Source organism: Salvia splendens, chromosome 3 (assembly GCF_004379255.2).
Source record: "Salvia splendens isolate huo1 chromosome 3, SspV2, whole genome shotgun sequence".
NCBI lineage: Eukaryota > Viridiplantae > Streptophyta > Magnoliopsida > Lamiales > Lamiaceae > Salvia > Salvia splendens.
This window is the reverse complement of record NC_056034.1, coordinates 30,886,568-30,900,967: the sequence shown is the minus strand read 5'-3', so window position 1 is coordinate 30,900,967 and position 14,400 is coordinate 30,886,568. Positions and strand designations below refer to the sequence as shown.

At 44.0% G+C, this 14,400-nt stretch overlaps 1 protein-coding gene across 1 annotated transcript; it reads right to left on the bottom strand.

The window, feature by feature from the left end:
* Positions 1-7,253: 7,253 nt before the first annotated feature.
* Positions 7,254-10,263, bottom strand: LOC121796860 (serine/arginine repetitive matrix protein 1-like). The gene is made up of 3 exons (XM_042195634.1): positions 9,868-10,263; positions 9,104-9,528; positions 7,254-7,257 (listed from the first exon to the last, which is right to left on the bottom strand). The coding sequence occupies exons 1-3, from the start codon at positions 10,261-10,263 to the stop codon at positions 7,254-7,256; spliced, it is 825 nt and encodes a 274-aa protein (XP_042051568.1).
* Positions 10,264-14,400: the final 4,137 nt, after the last annotated feature.

Below are 14,400 nucleotides of genomic sequence, written 5' to 3'. Positions count from 1 at the left end.
AAAAAAATTTGATTACAAAGGTCTCTCAAAAGGTATTAATAGTTATGGTTCAATTCCCAAAAACATGTGCTAAAACATGAATAAAATTGCATCTTCAGGGCCTATAAGCCCAAACAGCTAGTGATGAGAATGGATATTAGACGAGACACGTGTGTGTATGCTTCAACTGGCCAGGAGGGTACCTAGACCTGGTCGTGTCTTTGGGTCTGTGTCTATCTTTCCTATCAAAAACCTCAACCCACTTGTACTGGCTAGTATAGCGGAGTAAAGGATCGATCCCACAGATATGGATGTAGACGTTATACACTTGCGATGACATTCTGGGAGGGTTGGTTTGCTACCACGTTTTTGGGGTTGAGTTTTAACTAGGCGTGAAATAAAATGGAACTGCACCTATACTGATCAGTAAGTAACTAGGTGTTTCATGATATGAGATGTGTACGTGAATGGGTGAAAACTGAACTACTAGTGTACATGTGAAAAGTGAAAACTTACCCGAAATGGATAGCCAAAAGCAAAAAAGGAATAATAGACGCATTGACTAACTACTACCTGGACATACAGAAAAAAGGCTGAAAAAGCAAAGGACAAAAGTAAAAAGCAACAAAAGTGGTCCCAGAATCACATTAAGATGTTGTCTTCTTCACCAAGCAACGAAAACGACCGGAAAATCAAACCTCCGTGGATGAATGATCACGACTCTAAACTTATATCTAGGCAAGAAATTAAACTAGAGCAACTAAATCATGCAGAAAATAGTAGATGCACAAACTGACTAACATGCAGGGTGGTGAGAATGAAGCAGAAACGTAGATCTATGAATCTAGGAAGAAATGACCGATTAAAACTTGAAGAAAAGCTAGATCTAACTTAACTAGGCAGATTCAAGCTCGAAAACAACAGAAAACGACGTAAAAATACTAGATCTATCTAACTAGACTGAAAGAAAGCAATAAGCAAGCTGAAACATAAAATAAAACCATAATAAACTTCATTGCATTCAAGATTACCACCCAAAAAATGTTCAAACTGAAATAGCTACTGGAATCCAAGTCAAATGCAAGGTAAAACAAGTGCTTAAACTTAAGAAAGCAATAAACAAAACAAGTAAAGGTTGTTGGCTCCTTAGAAACCAAGTAAACTTCTGGACTACGACGAGAAACAGGCTGGAACATGCGGTGGACTCCTTCTCCCGGCAGGCGGCCGGAAGCTTCAAGTGAAAGCTAGCTAACTAAGTTATCTAAGAAAATGCAGTAAAGCTAATATAGAAAATGGTCTAAGCGTGGACATGTTTCTTCAATGTTGATCTTCTATCAATAGGGCGGCCAACCCCGATCCCTAGGGATGCTTCTTCTCTTGAGTTGACGATTCCGCCCCTTCTAGATAGATGATCGTTTTCAGCAATTCACTCCCTCTTGGGCTCAAGCTTCATGGCGTGCAATTTGGTCAGTATTGCACCCTTCCTGCGTTCTTTTCACTCGAATTCCTTCCGACCCTTTTCTCCTAACTTAGTACCTCAACCTGCACGCTTTAGCAACTATGTTACAAATATTATTCAATTAAGCACGCTATACTGACTATTAACCAAGGCCTAGAACGAGACTTATCAGCTAGCTCGGAGCTATAGCAACCAGATGGGGTAAAAATACTTGAAGCACACCTTCGCGCATGGTCAACCCGACCAGGTAGGCTAAGGTGTAGAAAAGCACCGGATTGGGTATCTGTCTCTGACAGTCAAGCCCACAAAACCCACACCTGATAGGGTATTAGATCTCTTATTGAACTACCCAGCCAGTTGAGCTATATAGAAAGCTCGACCCTGTAGGGTGGCTTGTTCCATCCCAAGCCACTCAGTTTGTGGCTTGCCTTTATTTTAGCAAAGAAATGTAGTGCAAGTGTACGAGGCTATTGTAATAATGGCAAGCAAGAGTTTTGTATTCAAGGAGATTAATTAGTTAACTTAAGTATCTCAAATTATAATCATTCACTATTTAAACAATTCAAGTTTTGGTTTGATCTCTAAAATCCTAAATTACTATCTAATTCAAGCAAAATAAAAAAGAAACTCTCAGACCATCACGCAATTCTAGCAACTTGTGTGCACCCATCAAGTCGCTGGAAACTCTATGAAAGTTGTCATCCCAGTCGCTAGGACCTCCAGTTGGGCAGAAACGTCCCGAGGTCCACTTTCGCGTCCCTTTTTCACCTAATTAAGCTCTTTTTCTACACATCTCGCACAAAATGGTCAAAATTTAAAATAATAGAGAACAAGATATAATCATAATGCCATTTATTGGCCAAAAATGAAATAAATCAAACAATATCTAGCCTTTAAACAAACGCAAAAACCAAGCACATCAGTTTGGTAGCTCTTGCATGTACTCGATTTTGAGCACCGTCTTTGAGCTCTGGTCGTCTTTGAGCTCTGGTCATCTTCGAGCATAGTTTCTTTCTTCGTGAATATGTCCCAAACGAGGGTAGCTACACCTTCTTGTATCAGTCGTTCCAAAATCCCTCATGGCCGGCCTCTAAAATCCCTTCAATTGGTCTTTTCCTAGACACTGATGTACTTTTTATTAGCAGTAAATAAACCTGCAAGTATACACAGTAGATCTAGTATGGCTAATGGTTAGAACCGGATATCAAACACAGGGAAAACGATCACAAGACTGGCTATCTCCTACTAGGCTTCTTTCACTATTTGGAAACACAAAAGATTTTGATTTTGAAAACTAAAATCTTGTAAATTAAAGTAAGCAAATAAACCTTTTCCAATAAAACAGATGATATAAGGGAATTCAAGGAATGTGCTTTCACAGTTATAGTTTATACAAGTTCCAACTATAACACCCGAACACAGTTCATACTTTACTAGAACGAGTAACATAAATATTGCCCATGCGACACAAAGTAGATCACGCACACTAGGGTCGTCAATCATAGATTTGCAACTCCCAAAAGCACCTAAGACTCTTATTGTTCTCTCTCTCAAGTAAAAGTACCATTTTAAGGGGAAATAATTGTAGCGTCAACTAAGCTCTTCTAATATGTAAATCCTCTCTCGATTACTTTGCAAGTCAACAAATCATCACAGAATATGTCACTTAAGCATGAAACATTATCCCACACTTAGAATTGAAGCAAGTAAAGAACAAAACGGATATTAAATAAATAGGAACTCTATAAACTAAAGTCGTTACTAACACATCCCTATAAATCTATGAATTTAGCTACTCATGGAGAAATACACTAAACTCATAGTTTGTAGGGAAAATATAGACAACATAAGTACTAAGATAATAAAACAAAAAGTTAAATCTCTTAGCCTTGATCTTCTCTTGATTCCATGCTTCAAACACCTTAAACAATGATGAACAGTGGAAGGAACTCTCAAATATTATGCTTGGAAGTAATATGCAGCAAATGTTCCTTTGATGAAGCTTTAGGGCGTATTTATTGCCTCCAAATCGTGTACAATGATATGGCAATTCTTCAGCATAGTAAGGGAAGTCTTGGAGAGAAAATATGGCAATTTCTGTGCGCCGCGTTTTCCCAGCAGGCCGCTACACAAAGTTCAGCTGTTGCTGGCCAACAATCTGTAGCTTCTGGATTCAAAACAGCGGGCGCTGCGCACACTTCAGAGGTCACTAGGCGTCTGGGCGTGTTCTTCTTTTCAGCTCAATTTTCCGAAGTGGATTGCTATGTGGACAGCGGTCGCTGGCTAAGTTCCAGCAGACCGCTAGCTGGCTCGAAAGCTCCAGTCTTCCAACTTCGACGTTTTGCTATCTTTTTAAGCTTTATTTGGCACATTTCTCACAAAACACGTCAAAATACCAAAATAGATAAAATATAAAAATAATGGACATGTAATGTAACTTTGACACTCCAAACAGACCAAATATAGCCTTAAAACAGTGCAAAATCCGAGCGTATCCATGGGTGTGTCATAGGGAGATAGAGAACAGATGACAAATGATAGTTGTCGAACACGAATTACAACGGGCTTTGCCTCGGTAGTGCTGCTATTTTTGGTATTTTCCACGGAGCTGAAAGCTTCATGCAATGTGGCAAATCTTATTAGGTTCATCTGGAGAATTGTGTATGAAACGGTGGTGGTGGCTTAGGGCGCTTAGGTGTCGTTCAAGTAAGGATACATCCTACTGGTCAGGATAGAGATCCTAATTAAACCTAGGCCCTGGTTTCAAAAATTCTTCAACCCACTCCTACTGATCAGTATAGTGGTGGTAAGGGTCGAATCCCACAGAGATGGTGCGTTAAAACTATTGTGGTGATATTCTGGATGGTTTGGTTAGCTACCACGCTCGGGTTGAGTCTCTACCTAGGCAAGAACTTAAAGGTAATTTCCTACTGACTAGAATGGGGAAAGTAGTGTAGAGGTGCAGCTGTGTACGTGGAAATGGGGAGACATTTTTGTAACAGAAAATATTTGGAAGGTACGGGATTCTATTTTGGGCTAGACATAATATTCAGAGGGTAGTGGTAGTCATGGTGACTAGGCTGACAAATCTGCAGGTTATAGCTAAAAGTAAAGGACAAAAAGCAAAAAGCATCTAAAAAGCAAAGTGGTCCCCAACATTAGACTTGGACATCATCTTCTTCAACAACACAAACTAAAATCAGAAAATAATTCCAGATTCAACACAGAAACACAGTTTATCAATTCGCGAACACAGATCCACAAACAAGAACACCAAATCTGAAATCAAAACACAGAAACTGCAACTCCGCGTACTGGTCAACAGGAAGCGAAACGCACTCAAACTAAACTTCACATGCAGCGATTCACTCACGATCGAACAGTTCCACGTTTAACTAAGGAAATTGCGACGGAAACAAGGAAAGAAAAGATTCAGCACTTAAAACACCAAGGAACCTTAGATCTAAGCTAACTAGGCGGAATAGGAAGGAAAAGAAATCAACACCATAACTGAACAGAAATCAACTTCTTAGCATTAACACGTTCGGATCTTCAACAAGTACTTCAGAAACAGAAAATATCCAAAAGCAAGCAAGAATCCAACGTAAGGAAAGCAAGTAAATTAAACTACGAAAGCGAATAAAAGTTTTTGCCACTCCGGGCGATGAAATCTCTAAGCTACGGTCTTGCTGGCTGGATCGGACGATTTGGAACTCCGGGAACATCTAGATCTTCAAGTTACCATGGCAGTGGCGAGGAACGAGATTCTGGACTGGGCTGAAAGACTAAACTCTGAGAGAACTCTCCTAAAAGTGATGATGATGAACGATCTTCCCCCCCTCTTTCTCTCCAAGTGGCTTCCTTTTATAGGGAGGCTTACCCTTGATTTTTAGGGTAAGACCTTGCGGTGAAATGACTTCTTTACCCTTAATTGTGATTGAGCAGTCCCAGCTATCCTCCTTCTCCATCTCGAGCCATATTTGCATGTATACTGGTCAGTACGTAATCGTCCTGACGCCCTTTTCACTTGAAGTGTCTGAAACTCTGCCTACTGGCTAGAATGCTTACCCTGCATGCTTAAGCAACTAGTTTTGCAGATATAATTCAATTATGCACATCATACTGACCCGTAACCTAGGCCTAGAATACGACTTATCAAACTGGTCACACTTACCACATGCTTGTCCTCAAGCGTGAAGAACAAACAAAAAGGAATAAGTCGAATTCTAGCCTGGTTACTCCCCTGACCGACTCTACCTAAACTAGACTCTATACTACAACGACGCAAAGAAAAACACTTGGTCAAACACAGAAAAAAAACACACAAACACACAAACACAAATAAAACTAAAACACAAAGATTGGGCTATATTTTCAACCATCCCTTACCTTTGGATCTGGTGCAATCCGGCCTTAGACAGCCTTGAACTTCTGCCACCCCCCATTCCTTCCTGGTCAGTATATCCGCTTGTCAAGATCGCCCAAACTCTCGGCCAAACACTAGATTCACTCGGTCTCTCATACCTCACCAGGAATGTTAGGACCGCATTCTCTCAATATGCTCAACCACACTTGCTTCGGATTTAGATCTCACGTGGAGCTACTGAAGGGCTTAAAGGCTTGTAATGGGGCTATTGGGTTGCAGTGTTTTGGGGTAGATGTTCCTAAGGCTCTAAGTCTTCAAAATTTCTATTTTATTGATGTGGGGGGGAACTGTGTGCATTAGGCTCCTGATCAGTTGCTTCTTAGCTGGCGCTTCTGGCTTGGGTTTCCAACTGGTTAGTATCATCTTGTGGCTTTGCCACCCTTATTCCTTCTCTTTTTTTTTTTTTTTTTTTTCCTTTTGTGGCTTCGCCACCCTTATACCTTCTTCTCCCCTTTTTTTCTTTTTGTGTGGAACTGGGATAACTCCCTGATCGATTTTCTTCCAAACTTTCTTACCCAGCTGGAGTCTGCTCTCTTTCACATCTTTCTGGCCAGTAAGCTTCATTCGCCTCATGCCTCGCACACACACAGCCCCAGTGGCTAGGGGTATTTATCTGGGTAAAAGAGTTGGGAAAAGAGGTTCTAAGGGTGGTTTTTTTTTTTTTTTTTTTTTTTTATTTTAACGGAGGGGGGTTTCCTACTGCCTTCAGTGTTTGCTACCCGTGGTCACTTCATCCTAGGCAAATTGTGGCAGCCTCTCATTCTTTTCAATATTTGTGGAAAGTGGTTCCACTTTAAGCTTATAACTCACATTTGAAGAGGGCTTTCGCGTTTGGCTCTAAGTATGGGCTTTTCTCTCATACTCACATCATCTATCCTGACTAGTAGGTACTAGGGAGGGTGGTTTCGGTTTTCCAGCATGTCTTATTTCCCTCAGTTCCCTTCACCGTCAGCTCAAGACAGTTGAGTTTTAAGCCCAATCAACACACAAATTAAAAAAAAAACTAAACTTAACAGGACACTAACACAAGCACGAACACAAAAACTACACATATACACATACTCATCATACTGGTCATTGCGTCCCCCCTCCCACTTCACAAGTGTCTGCCCTCAGATAAGGCTGTGAAGTGGAAAAGGTAATGACCAGTATGATGGACACATAGACAAACATACAGAAACAACAAATTAAAACTAAAACTTCTCACACTTAGACTATGGAATAGGCTAAGTGGGAGAGTTTGAAAACCTAAACAGACCAACAAAACACACATATATATAAACCTCCTCACACTTAGGCCGTGCAACGGACTAAGTGTGAGTCAACATGCGTACGAAACAAGAAAAAGAAAAAAACAAAAACATGCTACACAGAAACAAACACAGAAGTTTACCTATCACAACAAAAACTAACACCAACAAAAACTTAAAAACAAACAGAAAGCTAAAAAAAACTAACTTGTCAGGGTGGGGAGGTGGTCTAGCGAAGTCTCCTGCTCCTCCGTGGGGCAGGTGGTGTAGGCTGCTTTTCCAGGGGTTCCTCTTCCGTTCCAGTGTGATCCTCATTTTCTCTTCCTCGGGCTCTTCTATCATTGTCTCTGGTGGGTGGGTCTCATCGTCCTGGCCTCCATGGCCGCTTGGTCCTGTAGCTGGTTCCTTCTTCCGGCTGGTCACTTCCTTCAACAACTCATCTATCACGGATGCCATTCGGCCCATCTCCGTGATCAATCGATGGTTCTCCTCTCCTAAAGTAGTCACTAACGTCTCCATAGCATCTTGCCTCTGAGCCAATGTCCTCTGCTCTGCAGATCCTTCCAACATCCGTTCCACTACTCCCGCTAGCTTGACCATTTCTGCCTTCAACTGCTTATTCTCCTCTCTAACTTCGTCCATTGCCTTCTCCATTCTGGCTTGACGCTGTTCCTGGTCTGATGCCAATCCGATCATTTCTGCCCTTATCTGTCTGCTTTCCTCCGCTATTTCCTCCACAGCTTTTTCCATCCCCTCTTGCCTTTGGTCGTGTGCCGGTGCTTCATGAGCTACTGCTAACCGAGCAGTGGGTACAGCTTCCTCTCCCATCGCATAGAAGTGTGGCACGCCTTGCCTCATGTATACCGCATTCGCCCGGATGAACAGGGGGGTATCAAACAATCCTGGGGCGTCCACCATCGTCAAGGGGGTTAAGTCTTCGTCCTCCGAAACGGTGATGTTGTTTCTCACAAAGATTCCCAATATATGGCAGAGGGAAATATTCCGTGTTGGGTGGGTAGCGATGAGGTGACATGTGTATGCAGTCCAGAACCCTAAGTGCAACTTCCTGCTTTTCTTGGCACACCACATAAGATACAGCTCCGTCATCGATGTCCGGACTGCCGAATTGGACTGTCCTAAAAGGTTGTAATCCAAGAAGAGTTGAACCAGGCGTAGATTAGGATCGTTGAGATGGATAGATCGGGAGATAGTGGACTGAAATTGTCCTGCCCCGGGGTGAGTAAGTTCTTCCCAAGCTACCTGGGGCTCGAAATCCACATGCCTGCGGGGAATCCCCCGCTCCCTATCCTCCACTCGGGCCCTATGGCCTCCTCCAAACTGCATATTCCTAGCCGAACAGTCCATTCAATCAAATTCATCCTAATCTCACCTCCAAATACTCTGAAACTGATACACTCTACATTCAAATCCGTTGTGACCTTGAATCGAAAGGTCGCGAAAAATTCTTTGGCCAAATCGACCGGAACATTCAAATTCTCATTTCTTAACAGCCATTCAAAACCCAACTCATGCACAAGGGCGAGAAACGATTCCCGAACCTTCAATTTATCTAAAGAGGGGAGATGAATTACCTTTCCACACTTAACCTTCTTGCCTTTTGCGTTCTTGGTGCGATAGATGGATTGGAGCTCCTTGGAGTAAAAAAATTTCATCCCCTCCACCACGTCATCTGTGAGCTCCACCGTCCAACGCTTATATCGGAGTGGTTCTGCAGGTGGATGCAATAATTCCCGATGATCGTTAGGGAGGTGCTGCTCCTTGTACTCCTCATCTTCCATGGTCGTATCGCTATCGGATTCAGATTCTTCACTGATCTCATATTCACTGTCACTCTTTGTTCGCCGGTTTGATGGGGTCCTCGGGTCAGCCTCCGTGATCATTATGCCTGTGTTCACGGTACGCGGTTTTTTGGTACTCGGCTTGTTCTTCACAACGGCTTTTCCTTTCCTTTTTCTTTCTATCTGGTACCTGGCTTCCTCCTCAGCTTGGAGTAAGGCCTCGTCCTTCTCAGATCCAGCAGACCTTCCTGACTCTGATGTGAGGTTCGGTCCCCCAGCCATTCCTTCCATTTTCGTGCCCGGTTCGTTCTGTACTGGAGACACCCCTGTGTCTTCTTGATCAGTAGCTTGAACAGGTTCACCTTCAGCCTCTTTCGGAGTGGCTCGCTCTTCCTCGCTTGCGATCTCTATGGGGTCCTCCGCCGTGTTCGGTTTTGCCCTGCTGGAGGCCCACTTACCCAAACAACGTTGCGATACCCTCTGCGGCTTGGGCGAGTCTGCCTTGGGGTCTGCTTTCACCACCAGTTTTCGCCTGACCGGAATCGGCTTTACAACCTGAGGTGCCACAGGGGTGGGTGCTTCTACTTCTGGCTCCGCTGTCTCTGTTCCTGTGTCCTTGACTTCCGTAGACGCAGTACCTTCCTCTCTTACTTGTATTCTATCATCCCCGGCTTTCACTTGGGGGTCTACTGGTTCTTTTTCTTTACTCGGTACTTCTCCTTCCCCTCCTACCAACTGGAAAGGTCGGCCTTCCGGTATGTTTCCTGATGTGGTTTTCTCCCTGTTTCCTACTGCCCCCAATGCGAGGTCTAGACCCTCAGCCATTGGTGCAGTGTCCTCTTCTCTCCGGTTGACCCTGTTCAGAATCGAGTCAAATTCTTCGTCTCTCATGAGGCCTTGTTTTCTGGCCGATTCATTCAAATCTATTTCCGGCCTTCTCACTTCTTGAACTACCGGTTCCGCTTCGGGTGTTTTCTCTGTTCCTTCGCTCCCCTCCGGAGTTGTCTTGCCTGGACTCGACTTTTTCTTACGCTCCTCAGAGTCGAAGTCGTAATGTGCGGCGATAGCGTCTAGTTCTGCCGAATCCGGTACTGAAACTGCTGCTTGACTGACCGGCGCAGGCGGAGCTTCGCTGGATGTGGTTCCGACGTCCCCCGTTTGGCCGAAACTGGTCAGAGCCGTCGTCCAGTCCCTAGTTGGGTCCTGTTGGCGAAGAAATGCCATCATGGCATCCAAGGAAACCATGGGCGATGGCTGAGCGACAGGTGCTGGTGGGGTTGGCTGTGGTCGTGCCTCCGGGGTTTCTCGGCGGCTGGGTTTGGTTTTCTTGGCGAATGCCTTCTTACCCATGAGCGGAAATTACGATCTGGAAATTAGGGTTGGGAGTCGGCGGAGATGAAAGAGGAATTTTTCGAGAGAGAGTGTAATTGCAAAATGAGGGTTTGTGAGGGGAAAAGGTAAAGCGGTATGGTTATGTGGGAGAGAGAATGCAGTTCCAGGTGGTTGTAACCGGTTATCAGGGGTAGCCGGTCGCGACGTTTCAGACGGGAAGGGCGGTTGAGGTTTCTGGCCTCTGATTGGTCCGCGCGTCTTTTCCCTCTACTCACGAGCCATTTTTCCTGCAAGCTTTGATTCAAATTTTCGTCCTCTACATAATTTCCCCTATACTTACCTAAAAAAGAAACTAATTCAAATGGGCACTTAAATAAAATTTTGACATAGCACCAGATAAGTAATCCCTTGGTCAATGTGCACTTCAAATTAAAATTAAGGCCCAAAAATATTTTTGGATTTTTAGGAATTATCTAGCGTGCAAAGATTAATTACGTATTCACAATATTTACAGCTTCCTTAGGCAATTTGGAATTCAACTTGTCCAGTATATGCGAACTATTTTCAAAAGGAAACTGGCCGCGCGGAACTCCAAATTCCTATCTTACTGATCAGTATGAAACCGATGTAAGTGGCTGTAGTGGAATTTCATCCACTACACCCACCTCGCTATTATCCCTGAATATTTTCAACCTATGCCCATTTACTATGAAAGGTTCAGAGTTAGAAAAACTCCCTGAAATTTCTACTGCCCCGTTGGACCGGAGTGCAGTTATGATGTAAGGTCCTGTCCATTTGGACTTGAGTTTCCCTGGCATAAGCTTCAATATTGACTGGAAGAGTAGTACTTTCTGGCCAACATGGAGCTCCTTAGTCCTCAGATTTCGATCATGCCATAATTTAGTTCGTTCTTTGTACCACATGGCGGAGTCGAATGACTCCAATCTAAGTTCCTCAAGCTCCTGCAGTTGCAGCTTCCTTTCCTCTTCACAGGCTGTAGCATCCATATTCAGTTTCTGTACTGCCCAGTATGCTCGATGCTCGATTCCAACTGGTAAATGGCACATCTTTCCAAAAACAATCCGGTAAGGGGACATGCCTATGGGGGTCTTGTAGGCTGTTCGATACGCCCAGAGAGCATCCTCTAACCTTACACTCCAATCCTTCCTAGAAGTGTTCACCGTCTTCTCCAAAATTTTCTTTATCTCGCGGTTAGAGATTTCTGCTTGACCATTTGCTTGCGGATGGTAAGGGCTGGATAGTCTATGGTGTACACCGTATTTCTTCATCAAGGCTTCAATTGTGCGATTACAGAAGTGTGTACCTTGATCGAATATGATCGCCCTGGGTACACCGAATCGGCTGAAGATATGACTCTTTAAGAACTTGGCCACTTCCTTGGCTTCACACGTGCCTGTGGCCTTGGCTTCTACCCATTTGGAGACGTAGTCTACAACAACTAGGATATACAGATTCCCATAGGATGAAGGAAAAGGCCCCATGAAATCCATTCCCCATATGTTGAATAGCTCGCAAACTATTACGGGTACCTGCGGCATTTCATCCCGGGCAGATATTCCACCGGTCCGTTGGCAACGCTCACAACTTCTGCAAAACTCGTACGCATCTTTGTTGAGGGTTGGCCAATAAAAGCCGCTATCCAAAATCTTCCTTGCCGTCTTCTTGGACCCGAAATGTCCTCCGCATGCTAATGAATGGCAGTGGGTTAAAACATCCCGCTGCTCCCAGTCAGGAGTGCACCTCCTTATCACTTGATTGGACCCTACCCTCCACAAATAGGGGTCTTCCCAAAAGTAGTATTTCGCTTCACTCTTGATCTTCATTCTTTGGGCCTTGGTAACACTCGGCACTTCTGGAAGCTCTCCAGTCATTAGGTAGTTGGCCAGGTCCGCATACCATGGTTCCTGCCCTACCTTCTCTTTTCCTTTTGCTGTATCATTCTGACCAGTAAGCTTGAACACTTCTTCCCAATCAATTCTTCTGGGCGCAAAAATCACCTCACACAAATGTTCCTCTGGAAATTTATCGTGCACTTCGTCACCGTTTCCATCTTGCACTATTCTGCTCAAATGGTCTGCCACCTTGTTCTCGACTCCTCGCTTATCTTCTACCTCCCAGTCGAATTCTTGTAACAAGAGTACCCATCGGATCAAGCGTGGTTTGGATTCCTTCTTGGCAATCAGATACTTAATCGCCGCATGGTCAGTATACACTATGACTTTGGATCCCAACAAATATGGCCTGAACTTCTCGAATGAATACACCACTGCCAGCATCTCCTTTTTAGTGGTATCGTAATTCCGCTGGGCTTGATTTAAAGTCTTGGACGCATAAAAAATTACGTACCTCTTCCCGTCGATCTTCTGACCCAGCACGGCTCCTACCGCAAAATCGCTGGCGTCGCCAATTACTTCGAAAGGATGGTTCCAGTCAGGAGCCCTTATGATAGGTGCGGATGTCAACTTTTCCTTGAGAAGGTTGAAAGCAGCCTTGCATTGCTCATCAAAGATGAATTCCACGTCATTCTGAAGTAATCTAGTAAGGGGCTGGGCGATCTTGGAGAAATTCTTGATAAATCTTCGATAAAATCCGGCGTGCCCCAGAAAACCCCTTATTCCCTTCTGATCAGTAGGGTATGGTAATTTGGATATAACATCTACCTTGACTCGATCCACTTGGATACCTCTTTCTGAGACCACGTGTCCAAAAACTATCCCTTCGGTGACCATAAAATGGCACTTTTCAAAGTTCAAAACCAAACTCTTTGCTTGACATCTTTCCAAAACTATATCCAAATGGTGAAGGCAAGAGTCGAACGAGTTTCCGTAAACCGTGAAATCGTCCATGAATATCTTTATGCGATCCTCAATCAAATCGGAAAATATGCTCATCATACATCGTTGAAACGTACCTGGAGCGTTGCACAGGCCGAAAGGCATGCGACGGTATGCATAGGTTCCAAACGGGCAAGTGAAAGTGGTCTTGTCCTGGTCCTCAGGATCTACGTAAATTTGGAAATACCCGCTGTACCCATCTAGAAAGCAGAAAAACTTTTTCCCAGCTAATCTCTCCAACATTTGGTCGATGAACGGCAGGGGAAAATGGTCCTTCCTGGTCGCATTGTTCAACTTACGGTAATCGATGCACATTCGCCAACCCGTGACTAGCCTCGTTGGGATCAGTTCATTCCTCTCATTCTGAACTACTTGGATGCCCGACTTCTTTGGGACCATGTGGATCGGGCTGACCCACTCACTATCCGGTACTGAATAGATAATCCCTAGCGACAAGAACTTCAAGATCTCCTTCAATATCTCTTCTCGCATGTTAGGGTTTACCTTCCTTTGAGCATCTCGATGTGCCTTCGCTCCTTCCTCCAACCTAATGTGGTGCATGCAGACATCGGGGCTAATTCCCACTAAATCTGTAAGACTCCAACCAATCGCCTTCTTGTTCTTGCTCAGCACGGTCAGTAGCCTAGCCTCTTGTTCCTTCGTAAGGCTGCTACTGATGATCACTGGATATGAGTTCTCCTCTCCGAGGAAGGCATACTTCAAATTTGGTGGTAACTTCTTAAGCTCAACTTGAGGTGAAAGTGTGTCTTCGGGTAGAGGGTTTTTCTCAATCTCTCCTTATTTTTCTAAATCTCCCTCCGATGGTTCTTCTATACTGGCTGGTAGCTGAACCCCTGCGGGTCCAATGAATTCCGATTTCTGACAGAATTCCTTGATTGCTGCTTCTATTTCCTCATCAGTTAACCCTTGGCTACTGATCAGATCGCACCATGCAGCAGCTTCGATGTCAGCCTGCTCATAAACATCTAACGCTTGGAGTTTCTCCTGTAATAGTTCGGTCTCAAGAAAATCTTGGACAAGGGGGTCAATCACATCAACATAACACAAATTTTCAGAATCAATCGGTTTCTTCATGGCTTCATTGATATCAAAAGTGAATTTCTCTCCATGAAAATCAATGCAAATTGTCCCCTCGGCCATGTCCACTATTGTCTTAGCCGTTCTCAAAAATGGCCTTCCTAACAACACTCCACTAGATTCCCTAGCTTCATGCTCACTCATTTTGATCACATAAAAATCAGCAGGATAGGTAAAATCATGCACTCTTACTAACACGTTT

Bases quoted from the DNA above. Each gene is read 5' to 3' on its own strand.
- LOC121796860 (XM_042195634.1), bottom strand. From the start codon at position 10,263: ATGGGTAAGAAGGCATTCGCCAAGAAAACCAAACCCAGCCGCCGAGAA. The intron at 9,529-9,867 runs GTAGTTCAAGAA...ACGGAAGTCAAG, and splicing joins AAACACCCGAAGCGGAACCG to GACACAGGAACAGAGACAGC.